General features: G+C 38.2%; 1 protein-coding gene across 2 annotated transcripts in view; it reads right to left on the reverse strand.

The window, feature by feature from the left end:
• Positions 1-16,839, reverse strand: part of CTTNBP2 (cortactin binding protein 2) — a 168,141-nt gene that overhangs the window by 62,029 nt on the left and 89,273 nt on the right. For both annotated transcript variants that reach the window (XM_070369594.1, XM_070369595.1), the window contains 4 exons: positions 13,011-13,214; positions 11,492-11,591; positions 9,102-9,252; positions 3,213-3,464 (listed from right to left, as the gene is read on the reverse strand). In XM_070369594.1, the coding sequence (XP_070225695.1) occupies positions 3,213-3,464; positions 9,102-9,252; positions 11,492-11,591; positions 13,011-13,214 (707 nt within the window). The remainder of the gene's footprint in view (positions 1-3,212; positions 3,465-9,101; positions 9,253-11,491; positions 11,592-13,010; positions 13,215-16,839) is intronic.

Consider the following 16,839-nt stretch of genomic DNA (forward strand, 5'->3'; position numbering starts at 1 on the left):
TCTACGCACACTGAGTGATGAAAACAAGTTTATCCTCAGTGACGAGTTCGGCCGTGCAGTAGTCACAGACCAGCTTTAGAGAGAGCTACACTGGTTACCAAAGACCAAATGGTGATTATACATTGCTTAGTCATTGGGAAAAAGACCAAGAACTAAGTGGAAAAAGGACTGACTGAGGAACCTGATCTTCTATGAATTGACTTTGGGGAATTAGTTATGCGATTTCCCAAAACTGAAACTTTTTCATCTGCAAGGCAAGGGGGTTGGAATAGATGAGCTATGTGTCTTCAAGCTCCAAAATCCCACGTTTGTCAGTTGAGAAACATGTGGAAACTGAAGTGATATTCTTGGGTAACAACGCGCTACTACCTTATGTAGATCGGACACATGTATGCTATGGTAGAAAAAAAAAAAAAACATACATCTTTTAAGCCCTACTGTGGTCAGTGTAGAATCTCTTCACCCACACAATGATTAACTCAGGATTGTAATGTATTTTTTCTGAAAACTACTCTTAGCAACTTAGTTGTGAATAGATTACCTCTCTGGACAACTATCTCAGCCACGATATAAACACTGTATTAGGCAAAGGATGCAAAAATATCTTTCAATACCCATGACTAGGAAGGCAGGCTGAGTGGTATCGTGTGAAGAGTAATGAAACCAGGCAATCTGGTCTTCATTCCCAATGTCTATTCATCTCTCCATAGTTTGAAGTGAAGTGAAGTCGTTCAGTCGTGTCTGACTCTTTGCGACCCCGTGGACCATAGCCTACCAGGCTTCTCCGTCCATGGGATTCTCCAGGCAAGAGTACTGGAGTGGGTTACCATTTCCTTCTCCAGGGGATCTTCCCGACCCAGGAATCGAACCCGGGTCTCCCGCATTGGAGGCAGACGCTTTAACCTCTGAGCCACCAGGGAAGTTCCATAGTTTAAATGTCCTAATTGTAATGAAGAAGTAAGCCTGGAAGACAAAGTATCTACTCCAGGGCAAAAAAAAAAAAAAGCCTGTTATTTTAATCTATTATTTTTCTTTGCAGTGTGTCAATGTTGTCAGCCACGCTTACTTTCTAAAATCTCTCTTATTCAAAATTTATCTTAAATTCTTAAAATAAGAGACTATTGGAAGAGTCATATTAGACATGAGAAATTCTATTTCCCTTGACAGAGCATCCACGTTGCCAAGGGCCTGGGAATCCATGAAGATACCATCTTCAGCCATGAAACCACCAAGCCTAATGAGGAGTTCATAAAGGAGGAGCTGAGTGGCACCATAAGCCCCCACCCTAAAGGGTTACTCAACCTGGAGGGAGAGCTCCTCTCAGTGATGCTCAGGTTTCATATTCTTTTTTTCTTGCCTTCAGGTTGAGCGTATGAACAGCCTACCACTGTCAGTAACCTTTCACATTATACTCTGAGATTTTCTAGAAGAGGGAGGTAAGTAAAAAAACCACCCCTGCAACATACATTTTCTCCATCAAATGAGATTCACTGTCCTAGATTACTTATGCCTATTCAAATTTAAGCCTTTCATATTTCCCATCTTTGCCTTCCAAGTACTTTTATGTCAAATGTCATTGCATTCCATTCAAATCAATACACAAATATCAAGCTCATATAATTACTGTAGGTTTTTTTTTTTTTTTAGGATAATCGGGAGTAAACTACTACTACCAAGCAATACCTCCACACTGGACTGACTCATTCCTGTTTCTCACTTGTTTCAAAAACACCCAAGTCCAAGATGAACAGCTTCTGCTCTAGATCATAACACAGGAAGTTACCAACCAGGAGCTCCAAATGCACATTTCTAGCTATTTCCAGATATCTCCATCTGTATGAACACGTCCCAGCATTAAATTCAGCATGCCTAAACCCACATTCTATCTGCTGGATCACAACAACACCTCTTCTTTCCTCTTTCTGGGAACGTAACCATGATCCTTCTATTCATCCCATTCATTCAATGCGTCTAATCTGTCTGCAGTTCTTGGACATTTCTACTCTGTGACCTCTCTCATGATTTCTACCAGTCTCATCATCTTTCACCTAGTCTCTCTCCCTGCCATCAACGTTCTCATAATCCCAAATCTTCTAAATGTCATTGCTCAATCAAGCAATTTAAACTATAGAGATGATTCTTTTGTTCCTTTGTACAAACTTTTCAACAGTTTTACTCTGTCTAGTAAATAAAACTCAGTGCATCACCGAAGGCCTGTGCCATACTATGAAACTCCTAGTCTTGTCTTCTCACCACTCTTCATAGCTCAACTGGAGCCTCTCTACTTCCATACCATTCCTACTGTTCCCTGCATCTGAACTACTCTCCTCTCCCAGTGATGGGTGACAAATGTAACCCAGCCTGCAAGGCCAAAATCATTTCTATCTCCTCCAGAATGAGTCATTTCTGAGCCTAATATTCCACAGCTCTGCTCCCTGAAATACATGCATTCTGTCTTGCAAAAAATAAGAATTTACATTTTTGTATTGTTTCAAATACATGTCTACTATCCTTGTTTTAAATTTTCTGTGCTTCTCTTATCCTATGCTTGTCTTGTATTTTGCACTCCTGCCCCTGAACTAGGAGTTACCTAATCACATAAATGATTCCTACAAATGTTAGCTTCCATAATGCCTTCCACTCAGCTTCCTGATAGCTTTTCATTGTTAAAGCAATATTGCTAAAGTGATTTAAATGGAAAAAGAAGCATGAATGGATGGCTTCCTATGTCATGTTATTTCTTTAATAATCACAATCTTTCTCTAATGAGTGAAATCTAGAACTCTCTCTTATGAATCATGAGACAGCACAGGGAGTGCATAGTGAGGGAGTTGAGAGTACAGAACATGTGTACCTGAATCCTGGTTCTCCCTCAAAATTATTGCATGGCCTTGGTACTAACTCAAACAATCTTGAGGCCTCAATCAATATCCAATTTCTCTTCCTAATTTTAATGAGATAAAATGTCTGGAATTACTCCCACATTTGTTAACAAACTCCAAACTGATTTTTATGACATCTCATATACGCTTGATGGTAAATATCTGCTGGACAAAAAATATAGTTGGTTCTTACTGGAAGCTGATCATTTCCAAAAAATAGTGCTGCTCAGTCTCCAATTAGTCAAGCAAAATACACTCAGCCAACAGCAGCCAACTTTGCCACTCACCAAATTACAACTGTATAATGAGGCCAGCTGCTACCAGACACACCTTAAAACCCTTTGAAGCAGCAATATGGGCAGCAGTCCAGCCTTCACTGTCGGCGTGGTTGATGAGGTCTGCAGGAACAACAGGCTTGGATGTGCCTTCATGATGCTCTTCTTCTTGATCCAAGTCTAAGATGGCCAACCCGGGCTCCTCCTGCAACTTGTTTCCATGGGCTGGGGCTCTGTGGTACATAAGAAGCTTGAGGCTGTCCACATTACCAGTGTCCACGGCTGCATGAATTGGTGTCCAGCCATCCTGAAAATAAAACAACCAGGGGGAAAGAGTTGATTACAACATGAATGTTGAGAGCAGTGTTATTTAAAGTTCACATCTAAATATTCTTGGCCACGGACCACTGAGACAGGAAAAGCAGGCATTCCAATCCTGAATATCATCGATGAGCTAGGTTCTCTCAGACCTCTGTCAATTAGTGCCTTTTCCATAGCTCTGACTCATGTCTGCTATTTTGTAAGAGTTTCTTCTTAACACTCAACCATTTGGAGTGAGTTAGTAATACCCAGCCTGGTAAATATGCATTATATATGGTAAAACAAAATCTCAACTTAATATTATGAAAGAATGAACTTCAGCATACACATTTTTAAAAATTTATATCCAAGTATAATAAGCCAACTCTACTTATAGGGAAGTGTGCTAATTCTAGTCATCTTAAAATTTTATGCCACTGATTCCAGAAGGAAAGATTCTAGATAATATGGAAAAGGCAGACATAAAGGAAAAACAAAGTCAAATAACTTTATCTATCGGACTCTATGGGCCTCTCTGGGATTGCAGATGGACACTGGTAAATGCAAGCTTAGAAACTGTTCCAACTAAAATATTGGGCCCATTCTCTAGAACATATTACTTTGAAGCCCCAATCATCCACTTAGCTGGTTGTTAGAACAGACTCAGAATTTTTTTTTTTAGGGTAGCAGTTCTCAAAGTGTGGTTCCCTGATCAGCACCATCAGCACCAACTGTGAACTTGTTAGAAATGTAAATTGTTGAGCCTCATCCCAGACTACTGAATCAGAAATCTCAAGGGGTGGGGCCCTGCATTCTGTTTTACCAGCCGTCTGGGCAACTCTGATGCACTGAAGTTTGACAAACTCTATTCTAAGGAAAATCTTGATCCCCTCTGTTCAGTTCAGTTCAGTCGCTCAGTCATGTCCAACTCTTTGCAACCCCATGAATCGCAGCACGCCAGGTCTCCCTGTCCATCACCAACTCCCGGAGTTCACTCAGACTCACGTCCATCGAGTCAGTGATGCCATCCAGCCATCTCATCCTCTGTCGTCCCCTTCTCCTTCTGCCCCACTCCCTCCCAGCATCAGAGTCTTTTCCAATGAGTCAACTCTTCGCATGAGGTGGCCAAAGTACTGGAGTTTCAGCTTCAGCATCATTCCCTCCAAAGAAATCCCAGGGCTGATCTCCTTCAGAATGGACTGGTTGGATCTCCTTGCAGTCCAAGGGACTCTCAAGAGTCTTCTCCAACACCACAGTTCAAAAGCATCAATTCTTCAGCGCTCAGCCTTTTTCACAGTCCAATTCTCACATCCATACATGACCACAGGAAAAACCATAGCCTTGACTAGACAGACTTTTGTTGGCAAAGTAATGTCTCTGCTTTTGAATATGCTATCTAGTTTGGTCATAACTTTCCTTCCAAGGAGTAAGTGTCTTTTAATTTCATGGCTGCAGTCACCATCTGCAGTGATTTTGGAGCCCAAAAAAATAAAGTCTGACACTGTTTTAACTGTTTCCCCATCTATTTCCCATGAAGTGATGGGACCACATGCCATGATCTTCGTTTTCTGAATGTTGAGCTTTAAGCCAACTTTTTCACTCTCCACTTTCACTTTCATCAAGAGGCTTTTTAGTTCCTCTTCACTTTCTGCCATAAGGGTGATATCATCTGCATATCTGAGATTTTTGATTATTGATATTTCTCCCGGCAATCTTGATTCCAGCTTGTGTTTCTTCCAGTCTAGGGTTTCTCATGATGTACTCAGCACAGAAGTTAAATAAGCAGGGTGACAATATACAGCCTTGACATACTCCTTTTTCTATTTGGAACCAGTCTGTTGTTCCATGTCCACTTCTAACTGTTGCTTCCTGACCTGCATACAGATTTCTCAAGAGGTCTGATATCCCCATCTCTTTCAGAATTTTCCACAGTTGATTGTGATCCACACAGTCAAAGGCTTCGGCATAGTCAATAAAGCAGAAATAGATGTTTTTCTGGAACTCTCTTGCTTTTTCCATGATCCAGCAGATGTTGGCAATTTGATCTCTGGTTCCTCTGCCTTTTCTAAAACCAGCTTGAACATCTGGAAGTTCACGGTTCACGTATTGCTGAAGCCTGGCTTGGAGAATTTTGAGCATTACTTTACTAGCATGTGAGATGAGTGCAATTGTGTGGTAGTTTGAGCATTCTTTGGCATTGCCTTTCTTTGGGATTAGAATGAAAACTGACCTTTTCCAGTCCTGTGGCCACTGCTGAGTTTTCCAAATGTGCTGGCATATTGAGTGCAGCACTTTCACAGCATCATCTTTCAGGATTTGAAATAGCTCAACTGGAATTCCATCACCTCCACTAGCTTTGTTCGTAGTGATGCTTTCTAAGGCCCAATTGACTTCACATTCCAGGATGTCTGGCTCTAGGTGAGTGATCACACCATCGTAATTATCTGGGTCATGAAGATCTTTTTTGTACAGTTCTTCTTTGTATTCTTGCCACCTCTTCTTAACATCTTCTGCTTCTGTTAGGTCCATACCATTTCTGTCCTTTATTGAGCCCATCTTTGCATGAAATGTTCCCTTGGTCTCTCTAATTTTCTTGAAGAGATCCCTAGTCTTTCCCATTCTGTTGTTTTCCTCTATTTCTTTGCATTGATCACTGAGGAAGGCTTTCTTTTCTTGCTGTTCTTTGGAACTCTGCATTCAGATGCTTGTATCTTTCCTTTTCTCCTTTGCTTTTCGCTTCTCTTCTATTCACAGCTATTTGTAAGGCCTCCCCAGACAGCCATTTTGCTTTTTTGCATTTCTTTTCCATGGGGATGGTCTTGATCCCTGTCTGCTGTGCAATGTCACAAACCTCTGTAGTCTCTCATTTTTATATAGAGAGATGTCTGCCTTCTACTCAGGTATCCATCTTCATTAGATTTTTAAGACTATCATAAAAGAATTGATGATTATTTCTGTGATACGTATTTTGGTTTTATTTTCCCTCTAGCCTATTTTTTTTTTCATTTGGTATTTCATACTGCTACACTAAATTTTTTCCAATGAATAGAACTGATGCTTTTGAACTGTGGTGCTGGAGAAGACTCTTGAGAGTCCCTTTGTCTGCAAGTAGATCAAACCAGTCCATCCTAAAGGAAATCCGTCCTGAATATTCATTGGAAGGACTGATGCTGGAAACTCCAATACTTTGGCTACCTGATGCAAAGAACTGACTCACTGGAAAAGACCCTGATGCTGGGAAAGACTGAAGGTGGGAGGAGAAGGGGATGACAGAGGATGAGATGGTTGGATGGCATCACCGACTCGATGGATGTGAGTCTGAGTAAGCTCCAGGAGTTGGTAATGGACAGGTAAGCCTGGCAAGCTGCAGTCCATGGAGTCACAAAGAGTCAGACACGACTGAGTGACTGAACTGGACTGAATTGAATTGATAGTACACTTCAAAAAAAAAAATAATGGGGTAGAAGACAGAGAGGAAAACAGACAATAAATGGTAACAATCTACATTTAGACTGAGTCATCTGATCATTTGCTAAAGCTCTTCCTGAATGTTGTGGCTTTTTCTCTGGTTCTGTACTTCACATCATCAGAATCAACTTGGCTAAGGCAAGACCATGGCTGGCAGTAGCTGGAATATCACATAGTCCTTGGGAATATCCCACGCAGGCAAAGTGTTTCATAGCTTGTTCTTTGTTGGGCTGTGGATACCTTTCCTTGGGAATCAGCCTTAATTAGGCAATAGAGTGTAAGTGCTCTTGACCTTCCTTATATTACAAAGGCCACGTAATCATTTCAGAAAAGCTTAAAATCCTTCATTCCCCTTTGATTTCTTATTAAAAGTTGTGAGAAATAATTAATTATTCCCTTAAGGTCCTTTATCAATTATGCTGTTTATCTCTGTACTTTGGAGCCTCTGTACTTCTAAAGATTTCATTCAGTTCATCGACAATTAGTTTGAGAGCATGGATTTCTGTGTTCTCTAACTTACAGGATGTGACTTCAATTCTTATGTTGCACTACTTATTTTTCATTCAGATATTGATGTAAAATTCATTCCTTTTTCATATATAAGGTAGAATTTTACAATAAGTATGTGTGCTGCTGCTGCTGCTAAGTCACCTCAGTCGTGTCCGACTCTGTGCGACCCCACAGACGGAAGCCCACCAGGCTCCCCCGTTCCTGGGATTCTCCAGGCAAGAACACTGGAGTGGGTTGCCATTTCCTTCTCCAATGCATGAAAGTGAAAAGTGAAACTGAAGTCGCTCAGTCGTGTCTGACTCTTAGCGACCCCATGGACTGCAGCCCACCAGGCTCCTCCATCCATGGGATTCTCCAGGCAAGAGTACTGGAGTGGGGTGCCACTGCCTCCTCCGTAAGTATGTGTAGTACCACAGATTTCTTAAATATATAAAACAACATGAATAAGAGTAACACTGGACTATTTTCTCAGATTTTCAAAAAATAAATAGAAAGTAAAGAAAAAAAGCTCTAGCCCTAGGACTCAATGGAAAATGTCTATACCTAGCTTATATTACATTCCTATTATACTATTATTTGTGAGTTTACTTTTGAAAACTTAAGAAAATCCAGTATCTAAGAGTGACCTTAAAATATACAATATACCTTTCTATCCTAGAAAATTTTAAGGGTGATTCCTGTGAAATGGATGCACAGTATAGTTAATTCTCTATTAACAGAAGAAATCCAAGGTTCAGATAATCTTTGGCAATTAAGATGTCTACACTTGTCATTCATCATGAATATGCTATAGGGTGGTAATTATTACACTTTTAACCTCCTGGGAAACTGCAGGAAAAAAATTCCTGAGCCCAGTGAAGAGTGGGTCCCATAAACCTGCCAGCCCTTAGATGGGCCCCCACTGAAGAAATGCATGTCAGGGTGTGAAGGGCTGATTCTTGGTCTTCAAGTCTATCATGATAGGATGATAAAGGCCAACTTGGGAGGGCGAATGGAGGAATTTGTTTCAAATGCATTTTTGTGTGCTGAGGCAGAAGTAGTATCAAAGGACTGTTCTTGTGAATCAGACTCTACATTTCTTCAATTTCTAAATCCGGCTTCACCTGTGCACCCTGTACAGCAGGCAGCAGGACTGTGTGGGACGGAGTCAAAGCTACTTCAACCTATTAGGTTCCATACTGGACTTCCACACACAGTGCTTCAAGTTCTGAGGCAAATTAAACAACGACCTTGAACTCTGTGAGACGCTGCATAATCTCAGCAAAAACAAAAGTCAGCTCTGTGAGGAATAGTGAGCACAAATAACCTTCCTCTAAGTCCTGCCAATGGGCACTGTCCTGCCACAAATCTGCTTCCTGTTTATACACATTACAAGTGAGCACTACTGTGGATGATGACGACAACTCAATGAATGACAGCTGACCTTTGTCAATGGCTTACAAGTCCCTGATACTACACCGACTACCTCTAAAAAGAAAGGCTAACTAACAAGCTTTGAATAATCAGATAAACAGAGGTCAGACCATGAGGATCCAACATATTCAAAGCAAAACAAAACTTTAAACAAAACAAAGCAACCTGTATTTTAACTTATTTTATTTTTTGAACTGCAGAGTTTGGAGATATATTGTAATTAGAGGACAAAATACAAAATACAGGTACTCACTCTGGTTTTTACACTTCGGTCAGTTCCAGCTTCCAACAAGAGTTTAATACATTCTTTATTTCCATTTTTACAGGCCAGGTATAGAGGTGTCTGTCCTCCATCAGCAGCATGATTAATATTAGCATCATATGCAATTAATAATTCTACACACCTAAACACAACAGTATGATTAATTATATACAAACTCGGTTTGACGTCTGAAGTACCACCTGACCAAGATATTAAAAAAAGCAAATACTGCTAGAGGAATTCTGCATCTTTATTTATTACATGAATTATTATATATATATAATCTCAATTATTACTGGTCTTATTATATAGATACTATTTTAAGAAGGCTGGAAGATATTTTAATTACTCCCATTAAAATTTAAAACAACAGCTTTGATCAAGGGTGAATACCTGGTTTATGACACTTCTCTGTAAACAACCTATAAAAGTAGAGTCCTTGGAATATGTTTAACTGTGCTTGACATATATATTATTTGTGGTTCAAAATAGTTTGAACCTGGAAAAGAGTCAGGCTGCTGAGTCATTCTGAGATTTTCACTTGAGAAAATAATTATAAATAGCGCAGACAGCAGGGCACCATGTGCCTCCACTATAAAAGGCAGGGAGACGGAGGAAAGGGCCATTTGGGGGAGAAAAGGCAGCAAAGGCTGTTTTGCTCCCCTGCAATGGGGCTAGTTTACAAGGAAAAAAGACACAGTTCAGCAGAAATACATTGCCCCGAGAATCAGGAAGGACAGCAATGAGGTGAATTCAAGACTTCATGGCACTTAGGAACTGACTACAGTTTGCAAAATTAGATGAGAATAAATTTAGAAAAGAGGAATAAATCATAACCCAATGAAGAAGCAATGAACATCTTTGGGTTTTTGCTCAGAGGCAGGCTTTCTCTTGGCTTCCTCTGGCAACATTCGATTTGTTTATATATTAGAAAAAATAAGTTACATATTGATGTGTATCTCATATACATTTAAATTAACCAAGCCTCCCTGCCTTTCCCCGGGGTTCTCCCTTTTTGCAAATCCATCCGTGCCTCCATTCCCATGACTGCTACACTATCCAAGCAAGTAGCCCTACAGATTGCCTACTGGCAGGAAAGGCAAAGGATAGTCCAGAAGAAGAATCTTTCCTGGAGGACTCAGAATACATGCAAAAAGGCGGCAGCAAAATCAATAGTTCTGATCAGCAATAATAAATTCAGAGTGATGAGATATATGTTCAACATGCAGAAAAAAAGTAATACATATATTAAGGATGCATTTTGAACTTTTAAAAATTCATATTTACAAAAGAATGACAGCAGTGTGAAACTGAAAAACCTTATGTCAAGAATTCTGAGATTTGTTAATTGCTTAACGCTAATTAATGTTTGTTAATGAAACATTTCTGTTCGGATAATAAAAGTTGAAAACAGCTCTTATCCTCCGCAGACTACCATTTCAGCACAGGCAAAGAAAGCAATTTAGCTATATTCTATCAATATTATGAAAATATCACTTGATTACAAAAAGTTATCTCTCTATTCAACTGACTTATTTAAGCAACTGAAGAAATCACTGCTAAACTTATGTATATTCTAATTACAGGCTCTTTTTGATTTTGTGCTCTAACTTCTTTAAGCATGTAAGTTCCTGCTTCAATTTTTTTTAAAAATGATAAAGCAAGGTGCATACTCGAACAATTTATAATAATAAATAACGTGTGTGTGTGTTGAGGTGGTGGAAAATAGTGAACAATGAAGTGTGTAACAATCCATTACATAACCACATACACAGTTGACTGTCCATATGTGCAGGTTTCACATTTGTGAGTTCAACCAACCCCAGATGGAAAATACTTGGAAAAAAAATCCTAGGAAGTTACAAAAAACAAAACCTGAATTTGCCACATGCTCGCAGCTATTTACATAGCATTTACATTGTATTAGGTATTATAAGTAACCAGAGATGATTTAAAGTGTACAGGGGGATGTGCGTAAATTATATGTAAATACTGCAGCATTTTATATAACAGACTCAGAGTATTCTCGCATTGTGGCATCTGTGGGTGGTCCTGGAACCAATCCCCCACAGACAGGAGGGATGACTTTATGTTGATAGGCTAAAAATAATCTTCCTCTTCGGAAGCAAGTTCATTCACACGAGGTTTGGAAACAGCATATTCCTCTTCTTCACTTCCCAATATACAACTATCTATTATTAAGAAGAGCAAATTTAGGATCCTCCTTTGCATTTAAATTCTCAAAGATGTTTAGTTGAATTTACTTGCCAAAGGATCTTAAGTACTAGTTTACACATTCAGCCAGAACTAAAATATATGTGCAAATCATAAAGAGGCTCTTTTCATGAGGGGGGAAAAAAGGGATTAAGAGCATCACTTACTTGAAATGTCCCTGAGCAGCTGCAGCACACAAGGGTGTGAAGCCATTTTTATCAGCAGCATTGACTTGGGCTTCTGCATTCAGCAGCAATCTCACACAGTCTATGGATTTTAATAGAAAGCCATTTTAATTTCCCACTTAGATTCACCATGAGCCAAATTCTATACAGGCTGTAGACAGATACTAACCCCAAGGGACCTCTCTCATGCACAGCTCATCTGACATTTCTTTCAGGGTCGATATAAGATTCCACAGGCTATTATGAAGGAAAAGAAGCCTCTTTCCCCCAGGATCATATACCCCAGACTCATCAACTAAGACAAGGTTTCTTTCATTTTTGGGGGGCGCCCGGGGGAAGAGTGACTGATGAGTGGAAGGAGAGTCGTATGTCAGAGAATGTTTTACCAGGTTTTTCCATCAGACAATCCCAGAAAAAAATGTTACTGGATGGAAAATAAAATTCTTTGACTAAACTGAAATACCATTCTTGGTATTTAAATAGTTAAATCTTACTTTCTGGTGTTTAATTTAATCATTAAAATGCTTTCATGTTGTGGTCATCTTAGACTTAACTCCCTGAATGAATATTAAGGAGAACCTCTAGAAAGTCACCAGACTCAAGCATGAATACCACTTAGACCTATGTTCCACATGTTATTTACTAGACTGCATTTCTCTATATTAGAGGAAATTCCTACTGTACTTTGGAAGAAGTACTCCAAAACAGTTTTAAAATAATGAGTTCTCATACTGTAGTTCCCTAGAATCTTCTATGCAGCCCACTGGAACACACTGAAGCTCTGAAACTTCCAAGAAAGCCACATTATGTGAATTCACCAAGGATCACATGGCTTATATATGCCTACTATCTAACTTTGCATTTGCCATCAGATCATGTCTTTATTTGCACTATTGTTAAGTTTTAGTATATTTGACTATAAGATTTGCTTTTTAAGGAACAAGATTAATTCCCCAACTTCATCAATATGTCGTGTATAGTTGCACAACCTCTCAGTTCTCTTAAAAAATTCAAATAACTATAAATTGGTTCTAACTACAGAACAATTTCAGACCCATGATCTTTCCTAACTACTAAAACTTTCCCTCACTGCAGCATATGCTAAAGCCCTACAGCTTTACTTTCACAGACATCAGCCATTTCTAAGAGACAAATTAGGGCTATTTTGTCCTGGCCAAAGCGATCACAGATGGGGGCTTTATTCAAAATGTGTTTTACAGTTACTAGACCCCAAACTTCTAGGCACACAATACATTTTACTGTGCATAAAACAAAGACAACTTTTTGCTAGCTGCAAAATTTTACATTGTTACTGAACTGTCCAAACTGGATTTTTAAACGTTTATAAAACTTTAAATCATGTAAAAAAAAAGTTTTTTATTTCACCTGGAAGAGAAAATGTGAAATAATAATTTTGCTCATAATAATGGCTACAGTGCTTTTAACTAGTCATCCTTTTGCAAGAGGGTGATACAGTGAAGTAAGAAGGTACCATCTTTACCTGTATGTCCATTCTTAGCAGCAGAATACAAGGCAGAATGGCCATCTTCACAGGAGTAATTAATGTCCAGTCCTTCTTCATTAAGCAGCATTGATAATAAAGTGACATTTCCCTGGGCAGCAGCTTGCTGAAGAAGGGTGGGCCTGCCAGCCAGGGGGGCAGGACCACCACTCATTAGCAAAGGGGTTAGGGAGGGTGACCAGCCTGTGGGTTAAAGTGACCCTAGTTAGAGAGTAGGAGCAAGGATAAGAGACAGATATTAACCATTCCTTTCCAAATTACACACACACAGACACATGAACACGTACCCCTAGAGGATTAAGTGGTTTCTAATATGACCAATCTGTTAATATTTACTTTAGCATACATCTGTACTGTTATTTCAATCTTATATCTGTTGCTAGTTAAATTAATATACATAGTGACAAATTATTTTTAGTTGTCAGTCTTGTACAGATAAGTGTTAAAGTGGTGATTGGTTTCAGGAAACAAGAAGGCTGTCTTGTTTTAAAAGTTCGAGCTCCTCCTCAGGATTCCAAAACAAACTGAATTTTAAAACTATGTACAGATTTTCTCAGTTTTGTTATTAACTGAAAGATATCTTTAGGCACAAGACAGAAATAATTCTAAAAAACAGAAAATTTCCTTTTTTCTACAACGTTTCCAAGGTACTTAATTTATAAATTTTATATAAACCATTGAGATGGACCAAATACCGTGAAGGAATATTTACATTCTTTGAATTCCCTTATTTGGGAGGAAAAATAGTGGGCGGCCAACTATTAAGTATTAAGAACTAATAGAAGCACAACATACATAGAATATACCAGCACAAATACTCAATACACAAAGGAAGACTATATCATCTGGCCATCTTCACATTTTGTACCAAAAACTTTTAATCAGCTAACAAAACAGGACACTCTACCATATAATTTTAACAAAAGTCATAAGAGTTATCATAGTTAGGATTTCTCATCAGTATTTAGCAGCTTTAGAAGAGAATCTGTTAAGTGTGTGAAGTCGGCTGCATATAGCATGGAAAATTTTCTGAATTCTTCCTTGATCAAAAGGCTGTAAAAACAGTAAAGTAAAAATGTTTATTTAATGTAATATATAGGTATTTAGTGTATTTTAGGCTTAAATATAGTTAACTTTCAAAATAAGTCATTTTTCCTTCTTCCTTAAAATCTGAAAGTAAAGCCCCAAAAATCTGAAAGTAAAGTTGATGTGTATATGGGGGTATGTGTGCACATATTCACTCCTGGGGTACACTTTCTACATCTGTCTAGTAACAGTCTCTGTAGTTAAGATACAATGATAGACCTTTACTATGCATCTTTACTACCTCGGTACCAGGATAATATTCTGAGTACATGGGTGTTATATTAATACATAATAAACTTATCATTGAATCTTAAATTACTGACCTTAAATTATTTCAGTAAAGATTAAAAAGGTGAATATCAAAGTATTCCTCAGAACTTTAAAAATTCTTCAGAAAAACACCAAAGCAGTTTCTACAAATGAAACTGACTGCTTATTAGAAACTGGATATTACATCTTCAATTATTTGGATCTCTGGGTAATTTATTGCTTTTACTCAGACTATAATAACATTAAAATTCAAATGCTCATAAAATTAGATATTTATCTAAACTCAATGATATTTTCCCATTGATATTCATTAGCTCTTCTTACAAAAGTAAGATTTTTTACTTCATACTTACAAGAAGGCTCCTCTCTGGTACATTTTACCTTTTGTATTTTCTTAAAAACAAACAAAAAAACAAGCCCACAAAAATTAAATCAGTACTTATTAGAAATGGATGATAAACAGAGAAATTATAAATACCCAGGTATGAAACCTGGACTGCAAAGCAAGCACAAAGGCAATCCGAGGGCACTGGCATGTGCTTCTCTGTGAACAGGAGGGACCACCCCACACTCTTGCTTGTCCAGCTCCCCCACCTTCCTTCCTCCCAACCTCCAGCCCCGTCCCCTCGCTCCCTCAGTATCTCCAACTCAAACCGGGGGTGGGGGCGGTCCTCAGTTCTCCATATCCTTTTAGGAATATGAACAGGTACATATTAAATAGTTTGCCATTCTTTTGAGTTTTGTTTTCATTTTTCTTTTTTTTTCAGATGATTCTAGCCATTTGGGACAATTAAAATATAAATATATTTTAACTGTTTTTTTATGGAAATATTCAATTATGGATATAATTTCCTGGGAAATCTGATTTCTAATGCTAAGCTATCTTAAAGACAAAATATTTTATTCAAAAATTTTCTCAATCTTTAGACCACCCAAGAATCTTATAGTTCTGTAATATAAAGACTCCAGAAGAATATATATCAATTCTCTTATTTTCTTCTTTTAAATATATTGAAAAAGTCTTTAAAAATGAAAATCGCTTTATAAATACCAAGTATTCTTAAAGTTAAAAATTCTTAAATGTATTCTTAAGTACATTTTTTATCTCCACTACCACTTCCAATTTTCTCCAGGCTCAGGAAGCTTAAATTACTATAATAAATCCTGTTATAAATATGGGAAAAATAAAACTTCACCATGAGACTTTGTTCATGTGAAATTCCCCACAATGATCAAAATTATAATATTTAGTTGACTGGTTAAGTAATGGTTAAGTAATGCCTGAACAGACCTGCAGTCATATAGCTACTTTAATGACCCTAGAAAAAGGTCATTCAGCTACAGTGTCATATGCAAACATTAGTACAAGTGAGCATCTTGCAGAACATGCAGTGATGAAGGGAACAGACAGAACGTGCAATAGCAGAGGAGTTGAGAACAGCTTCCGGCATCAGCTTCAGAGTGTGGAGAAGGTTAATCTCATTCATAGCTCAGAGGGATCTCATTTTCTGACTTAGTCTTTAAGCCAATCAAACATGGAGAAGAATATTTTTAATGCATGTTTACCTACGGAAAAAAATCTGAACCAAATCAAATAAAATGTATCAAACAACTTTTTTAAGAAAAAGGAAAAAAAAAAAAAATTCCAAGGGTATGGAAACTCAGTTGCCCGGAGTGATTTTTGGTTTAGGCTTCTGTTCATCTAACAATTAATGTGTCCGTGTGACAAGTTCAGGAGCAGCAAGAAGTTCTAATCTGTTTGGAACTTTAAATTCTAAAAATTTTGAATTATTTAAATTTTACTTAAATAATAAAACTGTTAACACTTGGCCATAAAGTGTTATTTAAAAATTTTACATTTGGCTCTAAAAGGGCTAACTGAGTTAATGTACAAAACAATTCATCAAAGTGATATCCTTTGTCATTGCAATTCTCTTCAGTGCTTTAATCATAATTGTTTATCATAGATATAAGCTGATGTAGAAATGTAGATTTTTAGGGTTTCAAAGATAATGGGATCTAGAATTCCAAGAAGGGAGAGGTAGTGAACTACTACTTGAAAAATTCAACAGGCAAGTTTAACACATCTTTTTGGTTTGGAACTATTATTACTTTTTTGGTTCAGTGCTTTCATTTTTAGATGAAAAAACTAATGACTCAGAGAGAATCTGCCCTTTAGGGTAATACCTAGAAAGGAGCAGAAATGGACTAACACTGCCTCTTTACACTCAGCCCAGTGCTCTTTTCACCACTGACCCTGGAGCACACATCCCCCAGGTATTTGGGAGGTGCATGTGTCCCCGTTTCCTACTCTCTGATCATAATGACACTAGTAACTGTTGACCAGATGAAAACCCTTCAATGAGCCTATGCTTTGGAGAGGTACATGCTCACCCAGGCGAGGCAGATTAAGAAGCAGGATGGAGGGCACTCTGGTGCTTCCCAAGTTGCA

This window comes from Bos mutus, chromosome 4 (assembly GCF_027580195.1).
Source record: "Bos mutus isolate GX-2022 chromosome 4, NWIPB_WYAK_1.1, whole genome shotgun sequence".
NCBI lineage: Eukaryota > Metazoa > Chordata > Mammalia > Artiodactyla > Bovidae > Bos > Bos mutus.